General features: G+C 35.5%; 1 protein-coding gene across 1 annotated transcript in view; it reads right to left on the reverse strand.

The window, feature by feature from the left end:
- Nucleotides 1-7,978: 7,978 nt before the first annotated feature.
- Nucleotides 7,979-9,279, reverse strand: part of LOC107665087 (uncharacterized) — a 4,498-nt gene continuing 3,197 nt past the window's right edge. Inside the window, exons 3-4 of the mRNA XM_016455840.1 lie at nt 8,736-8,762; nt 7,979-8,606 (exon numbers count right to left, since the gene is read on the reverse strand). Of these exons, the coding sequence (XP_016311326.1) occupies nt 8,443-8,606; nt 8,736-8,762 (191 nt within the window). The 3' untranslated portion in view covers nt 7,979-8,442. The remainder of the gene's footprint in view (nt 8,607-8,735; nt 8,763-9,279) is intronic.

A 9,279-nucleotide genomic window follows, 5' to 3' on the forward strand; every position in this document is an offset into this window, starting at 1 on the left:
GACAGCTCTATGATCATGTGATTTGATGGGCGGAGAAATCTGATCTCAGATCAGCTGTTAGAGCTGCACGGGTCACATGACTGATGTGAAATCACAGCACAGCAGAAATGTGATTTCTCCATTCACGAGTTTAAAACACATTGATGTTTACATTTTGTCATTAGTCCACAATGCAGAGACACTAACACCAAATTTAACACACCTGCTCCCCATTCACACCTGAGACCTTGTAACACGAATGAGTCACATGACACCAGGGAGAGAAAATGGCTAATTGGGCCCAATTTGGACATTTTCACTTAGGGGTGTACTCACTTTTGTGGCCAGCGGTTTAGACATTAATGGCTGTGTGTTGAGTTATTTTGAGGAGACAGCAAATTTACACTGTTATACAAGCTGTACACTCACTACTTTACATTGTAGCAAAGTGTAATTTCTTCAGTGTTGTCACATGAAAAGATATAATAAAATATTTACAAAAATATGAGGGATAATCTTCTGTGAGATACTGTATATCCTCGGCAGGATCAGGTACAGAATCAAAGGGAAAACTGAACTGACAAAAACTGATGCCACAAGACAACAGAGCAAGCAAAACAGAAGGAATTGAGAGCTTTACAAAACCTTTAAACATGTTCAAAATTGAAAAAAATAAATATATGTGCCAGCTTCCCTCCTGCTACCTGTCTGTGTTTTTGGATCTGACTTCACAGATCTGACTGAGCGTTGTTTTGCTCGTGTTCGGTCACTCACTCTGATCAATGTTACAGTGTTTCAGGGCGCAACATTACAAGTATTGGATGCTGCTGTTTTGCACATTGTAATATAATTATTTATTATACTGTACAGCACGTTGTATTCAATTTTGAATAATTCATTTCGGACATTTCACTAACGTTCTGTCTAAGTATTTGATGTTTTTATATTATCTAAGGCTTTTATACTGAACATAATATAATTACACTGAATAATTTAATTGATATTTAATAACAGGTCTTTAATAATTTGGCTGCATTATTAACTTCAATAAGCAAGGCCTCTGTTTCATTCACTTTCAGTTATTTATCTATAGCAGTATAAATCTGCTAGTTATGCTGCTTGCTACTAGGGTATTTCTTACATCATTTTAATGTATTGTTGCAATTACTGTATAAACACACTGGTTTGTACAGTTTACTGCACTTTGATATTCTTCTAGTTATTTTCCTACAAGTATCATGCATTCACAGAAAACGGCTTACTTCTGTGCTGCAAAATAATGCGAATGAAAGGCTTTCGTTTGCAGGCTGAAAGAGCCAGTCCTTATTGCTGAGCCAAATGATCCGGCTCACTACAAAAAAATAAATAAAAATCTAAGATATTAATCATTATTATAATCAATACAAGGCATAAGCAAATATCTAGGACCGGGGGGGCAAATATAATCGTTTAAAAATAAGCAATAGGAAAACCCATATTTGAGACGACTAATCTGAATATTAAGCTTGTCCCATTCAGAGTCTCTGCTGGTTACATGCAACATCAACACCGTTACTAAAGGAAATTACACATGCTAATCAGTTTTAACTTTACCATCAATACAAAGTTGGTACGTCCTGATTTGTCGCTTCAGCTCTGCCTGATCATTGACTCTCAAAAAGTATTTCCCAGCATCACTGAAGCTCAGATTCTTGATGACGACGTCACATGCTCCTTTCTTACAGACTCGTCCACTACACTCTTCAGTCTGACAGACATCTATGTTTTCTGACCGATTCAACTCAATATCAGGAATCTCACTGCACTCATATTCACATGGCAGAGTGACGTTGCCTCCTTTATCCCTACCTTAAGTCTAGGGGAGGTTTCTGCATAAAAATAAAAAGAGTATAATTTTCATTCATGTGGTCTTTCTCTCTATTGTCTGTAATCACTTTAATTTCATCTGAATGTTTAACACATGTTGTTCATGCATGATAAAAGTGTTTACCATTGAAAAGAATGTGTTACGCTGACGTGTTTGTGGTTACCAGGAGCTTGAGATACGTAGTGGGTGGTGGCTACATGAACACAAACTATATTATTTTCATTGAATATAAACTGGTTGCCAGTCACAAGTCATTTCTAAGTCATTGCTAAAAATGTTAGAATTAACGTGAACAAGTGCTGTGCTGGCTATTAATATTACTTGAAGAAGATAAATTAATAAATAACAAATAATTACAGTTAGATAAAAAAAAATACAAAAAAATTAATTCTAGGGCTGGTACCTCGTTTATTATGGCCATCGGTCCTCTTCAGCAGAATAATAAGCACAAAAAAAAAAGTCATCATAACTTCTCTTTCTAAACTCTTTTAAATGTCCAACATACTAAACATTAAACACTTAAACATCACTTAAACCATTTGACCAGTGACAGCTGATCAACCAGTGAATTATGTTCAGGGAAAAATCTAAATAATATGTTAAATGAAATTGGTGTGTTCTCAGTGAATTATGATGACTTTTCCGTCAAACCAAATACACAAACAACAGGTTTTAGAAAATCGCTACCAATCAATCATCTCATCGGAATAATAACTATCAAATAATTATATTAATAACCCTAGGCTGTGTAATTATTTTCATGATTTGTTATCATAGCTTTTTTCGTTTTGTCAAATCAACTTGTATAACTAACATTCAGATAACACAATACTGTGAGTTTCTGTTGATCAAACCAGTCTCTTTCTTTGTATTAACTAAAATTTTTATTTTCAGTGAACTTAAAATTTTAAGTCATGGTTACTTACTTTTTTAAGTTAAGCCAACAATAATTTTTACAGTGCACTAATAAAAAACATCATCATAATCATTATAATTGCAGTAATAAACAAATTAAGCATAAACACACTGACTCTTTCCACATCACTAGCAAGTTTAGTTTTCCAGAGAAACACAATTGGTAGAACACAAACACAACTTTATATTTAAGCTTCATATTTATATTAAAAAGCTTTATAAAAGGTTTATAATAAAAAGCATGAAAACTTACATGGCTCTGTAAGAGTCTTATCCTCAAATGTCAACACTTTTAAGCCACAGCATGTTTAGTGAGACTAACTATACATTTAAGTAGAAACAAAACTAAAAGTATCTCTCTCTCTCTCACACACACACACACACACACACACACACACACTCACACACTCACACACTCACACACACACTCTCTCTCTCTCACACACACACACACACACACACACACACACTCACTCACTCACTCACTACACACACACACACAGACACAGACACACGCACACACACACACACACACACACTCACTCACTCACTCACTCACTCACTCACTCACACACACACACACTCACACACACACACACACACACACACACACACTCTCTCTCTCTATAGTATATGATTGGTCATTATAGTCATCTAATGGGAATTCAATTAAAGCAGACTGAGCTGTCAGAAGATCAGCATAATGTAGCATGATGTTCAGCGACTGACATAATCTTGTGAATTATTTGTTTAATCACTCGCATATGAATTCAATATTTAACTTAAACATTCTGACTTTTATTCTGAAGGAAACACCTGTTGCCTGACAGCTCTATGATCATGTGATTTGATTGGCGTAGAAATCTGATCTCAGATCAGCTGTTAGAGCTGCACGGGTCACGTGACTGCTGTGAAACCACTACACAACAGCGATGTGATTTCTCCATTCCACTTATTCACAGTTTGAAACATGGCGATGTTTATATTTTGTCATCAGACCATACAGAGACACTAAACCACAAAGTCTTTCCTTTTCCGTTCCAGCAGTGAAAAGCATTGAAAAATAGCTTGTATATCACAGAGGTGTAAATTACTTGAGTAAATGTAATTAGTTACTGTACTTGAGTATCTTTTTGGATCTTTGGTAGTTTTACTGAGTATCAAAGATATTATTGAATTAGTATCTGTACTCTTTACTCCACTACATTTGTAATGAGTGTTGCAGTTACACATTACATTTTGCATGGCATCTAGTTTTTTCTACAGCAGTTTATTTCTGTGATGCACTGAAAGCACTATATCTTGTGGGTTTTGCTCTTACTCACACAAACTTGGCAACAAGGCTGCTTTATGTGAATGTGAGTTCCTGCAAGTATTTGTGAATCACAGGTGTTTTATCTCTGAGATGAGGCCCAAACCAGCACATCCACTGCAAGAAGCCTTTGACTTTTTAATTTTACTTAACTTTATTTTATTTAACTGTTATACTGAAGATACCTTCTTGAAAGATATTGTTTTTAAATTTTTTTTGTGTGTTTGTTCTAGTTTTTCTATTAAACACCTGTGCATAGATCCTCATCTCTGCCTGTTTTCCGCAGCTTCTCCACAACGTTACAGTTTTTCACTGGTGTGTCTCTTTGAATAGTGCATCTTTGAACCTATATTTAGTATAAGTAAAATACTTAAGTACTGTTAAAATCAGATACTTTAAGACTTGTAACTTGTAATGGAGTATTTTTCACTCTGTACTTTTACTCAAATATGGTTTCAGTTATTCTTTACACCTCTGGTATATCAGTTCAAGTGTTGCTACACACTTTGATTTACTGTATAAAACCACGTGCAACATGATAGGGAACTTCTACAATAGGACTGCAATAAGGAACTTTAATACTCTGATTTGTATTTTCAAATAATGCCTGTTTCCAGGACTTAGGCTTTTAAGATTTCAGTATTGTTTGACACATCGCTTACCTCAACACACAGGCTGCAGTAATGCGTTATGGAAATGTTTCATGTTTGTAAATGTTTCATGTTTCACATGTTTGTGGTTTTATTTATAAGATCTTAATGCAGTCAGTCAGGAAATCATGTACATTGCATGGCATTGATGTGAAACCATTTTCTGTTTTTCTGAAACTGTGAGAACAGATTTGAAATCATTGTATCTACACAGTTGTGTTTGAAGAGGTTTAGCATTGCTAATGATCAGGTTTTACAAACACGTGTGATTTCTTAGTTTTACTGTTGTTTATTTGATCATCAAACACATTTAACATTGAAGACATTTTTAATCAATGTTTATGTGCCATGAAACAGATGCAACTGATATTTTCTCTTGAACTCAGCTTATATGTACAAAATTATGCTGTAAATATACAGTCTAATGGGATTCAATGTTTGCTGTTCTTTTTGAGCTCATTCTCTGTTAAAACTGCAGTTTCGTAAAACATGCTACTTTAAGTTTGAATATTGATCATATATGTTAAATTAATAAATGCTGCATTAAAGAAAGTGACAGTAACAGCACTTTTCTGTTTCTTTGAATATCGCTGACAAGCACAAATGAACTGCACAAACCTGAATTATAATCACAACCATTAATTATGATTTCTTTTTTTTCATTTACATTTTATTTATAGGTGCCTTACATGACACTCAAGGACACCTCACAATGAAACAATCAACATTAAATAAGAATAATCATTATTACAGCCTGCACAGACCTAATACAAGTATACAAGCAATCGCATAAAAGCCTGCCTAAAAGATGGGTCTTAAGGTGAGAATTAAAAACAATAAGTTTTTCACTATTTTGCATATCCTGCGGTATCGAGTCATGTGGCTGCATGACTAAAGACTCGAGACATTATAGAATTTGTGCGAATTCGAGGGAGAACAATAGCAAATACAGAAGATGATCTTAGAGTGCGAGTAGGAGTGTAGATATGAAGAAGATCAGATACGTATGACGGAGCAAGATTATTGAGTGCCTTGTAAGCGAGAAGAAAGATTTTAAAGTCAATACTGTATTTAACTGGGAGCCAATGCAAGTGTTGTAACATGGGAGTAATGTGCTCAGTTATAGGAGTTCTGCAAATGATTTGTGCAGCTGAATTCTGTACTAACTGAAGTTTATATAGAAGCTTTGAAGGCAAATCATAAAAAAGAGCATTACAATAATCAATACCGGAAGTGACTAAAGCATGAACAAGAACTATGCTCTTTACCAAAAGAGTCGGACGAAGTCGATTAATATTACATACAGTGGGTACGGAAAGTATTCAGACCCCCTTCAATTTTTCACTCTTTGTTATATTGCAGCCATTTGCTAAAATCATTTAAGTTAATTTTTTTTCCTCATTAATGTACACACAGCACCCCATATTGACAGAAAAACACAGAATTGTTGACATTTTTGAAGATTTATTAAAAAAGAAAAACTGAAATATCACATGGTCCTAAGTATTCAGACCCTTTGCTGTGACACTCATATATTTAACTCAGGTGCTGTCCATTTCTTCTGATCATCCTAAAATTGAAGGGGGTCTGAATACTTTCCGTACCCACTGTATATGGGAATATTCAGAGCTAATGACACTGTTTATATGTGTTTCGAATGATAAAGTACTGTCAAAGATGACACCCGAACTTTTAACCTGTTTAGACACAGACATTGGAAAAATATCAATATTTACTGAGGAATATTTAGCCTTGGCCGGATTGGTTTTTTGAGCCAACAAGAAGAATTTCAGTCTTATTACTATTTAGTAATTTAGTCAGGGCAGTGCCCATAATACCAATACACTCCAGTCTGCACTCAAATCGAGCAGAAAAAGTATAGATAGAAGTCATGAATCAGCAGCTGCCAGTAAGTCATAGGATATCTTAACTACTGCAGTTTCAACACTGAACGGAAGACAGATGGAAATTCCTTGTACAGACTATTATCAGAAAGATGTTCTTAGATCCGCATTTTAGAAAGAAATCTTAAAATAGATTAGAAATGGGTTGAAAATTATCAAAGTTACTTGAATCAGCCCCCGGTTTCTTAGGTATAGGAGTTATCACAGCAGTTTTTAGTGGAGACGGGACAAGACTAGAAACAAGCAAAGAGTGTATAATATCGGTAATTAAAGAAGAGAGAGAAGGTAAACAGACTTGAAGCAAATACATTGGAATAGGATCCAAGTGACAAGATTTTTGAATAAAACAGACTACTTCCTGCGTGCTCGGAAGTTTAAAAGCGGAAAGAGTAGAAATTAGAGGTTGGTCAGAACAAATGTTGAAAGCACAACAACCTAAATTTGATGCAGCTGATCAATATTTTCAATATTTAAAAAAAAAAATACATAAAAGCTTCACAAAGATCAACAGAGTACAAATCACAGGGAAAAGAATCTGGTGGCTTTAATATACCACAGAAAAAAAGGGTTCTTGTGTTCCCTTCACCAGACTTAATTAAACTAAGTACCACAAGTCCAGTCCTGACATACAAATGCTCCAGACGACGGCCCTTGACTTTTAACACTGAAGCACAAAGCAGAATTGATGAACAAAACAGTCCTAGTTTTCAGTGGGGCGTGAACATCTCGAATCGTTTGGAGTCCAGAATTGTAATGCTGTAATTGCCCTGGTGCCTCAGGGCTCAGTACTTGGACCACGTCTCTTCTCTGTCTACATGGCATCATTAGGTTCTGTCATTCAGAAACATGGCTTTTCATATCACTGCTATGCTGATGACACCCAACTCTACCTCTCATTCCATCCTGATGATCCGACGATAGCTGCTCTAGACATTTCTTGCTGGATGAAGGACCTTCAACTCAACCTTGCCAAGACAGAAGTGCTTGTGGTCCTAGCAAACCCATCGTTTCATCACAATTTCACCATCCAGTTAGGCTCATCAACCATAACTTCTTCAAAAACAGCCATTCTAATTCTATTCTTTACAAAAAAAAACACTTGTCCCTTTTAGACTTGCATTCTATTCATTTCTATTCCCCAAAAAATTTCTACATTTCTATTTATTTTTATTTATTATGTAATGTAAAAAACCCTTGCTATGTGTACTGCGTTGAGCTAACTGAGACTTGTTATAGCACTTGTATATCATTGTTCTTTTGGCAATGCAAAACCAGTTCATCTGCAGTTGAAAAATGGCCATTGCTAGAAAGAGTGGCAAGTCCTTCAGCAAAAACTGAGACATCAATGTTTTTTATTTTCCGAAATGTAATAGAACGACATAGATTGAGCTTGAATACAGGTAACTGAGCATTAAAGGACACCAGCATATGATTTGACAAAGACACATCGGAAATAGTGCAATTATAAGGAATTACACCTGAACAACACATAAGATCCATGCAGCGTATGACCCTTTAAATGGGTAGGAAAATTTATAAATAGTTTTAAACCAAAGCTGTTTGATACACTATCTGCATTATCAATATGAATATTAAAATCCCTAAGCAAGATCACATTAGGAGACAATGAACAAAGATAGGTTAAAAAGACAGAAAAACAGAATTATTAAGATTTAATTTTCACTGGTGCTGAAAAAGGTGACATTTGCAACATCTCAGCTTTTCTAAAGTGAAAGATCTGGCCAGCAGGACAAGACATCTGAGCCAGGGATATATTGTGACTTTAAAATAAAGCACATAAATGTGTCACTTAGGTCATTTTTGATCAGCCAGACCAGCATGATTGGCTGCGCTCCATCCTTTCTGCCAACCGTGATAGTGAAGGATTCCTCCTGCAATGACTGTAGCCAGAAAAAACACAAACGCAGCCAGACCAACACCACCGAACATCAGCACACGCTCCGTCAGCGTCACCTCGTCTACAGAAAGACAGACAGGAGAATTACTCATGTTTGTACAGGTCTTAGAATTAGTGCTGGATCTCCACAGTAGAGTAGTAACACCACTAAAAAGGAACTAAACAAACAACATAACGCTCAACATGTTACCTGTGTTGTCAGCTTCTTTTGGCAGTTCTGTTACAAAAAGACGTAAATATATATCACTTTATTATAAACACAGTAAGCAATCAAAACACAGGGCTTCTGCGGGTCTTAACAAGTTTTAATTCAGCCTTCCACAAATTAAGACAACTTAAAAGTTTTAAATTGGAGTACAAATTCTTAAATTCATAAAGTCGTGGCATTAAATGTTGCATGCACTTAAAAAAAAGAGAATATTTATGTCAGTATTTTTGTATTGTTTTCCAATCTCAACATCAAGATACATTTACTAGCAAGTATTATTTAAAGGGGTCATATGATGCGATTTCAATTTTTCCTTTCTCTTTGGAGTGTTACAAGCTCTTGGTGCATAAAGAAGATCTGTAAAGTTGCAAAGACTAAAGTCTCAAATCCAAAGAGATATTCTTTATAAAAGTTAAGAGTAAGCCACACCTACCTAAAACGGCTCGTTCTAACACGCCCCCACATATCTACCTCACTATGTGGGAAGATTTGCATAACGCCGCCCAAATGTGCACGCAAAGAAAGA

The sequence above is a fragment of the Sinocyclocheilus anshuiensis genome, unplaced genomic scaffold (assembly GCF_001515605.1).
Source record: "Sinocyclocheilus anshuiensis isolate Anshui unplaced genomic scaffold, SAMN03320099.WGS_v1.1 scaffold439, whole genome shotgun sequence".
Taxonomy (NCBI): domain Eukaryota; kingdom Metazoa; phylum Chordata; class Actinopteri; order Cypriniformes; family Cyprinidae; genus Sinocyclocheilus; species Sinocyclocheilus anshuiensis.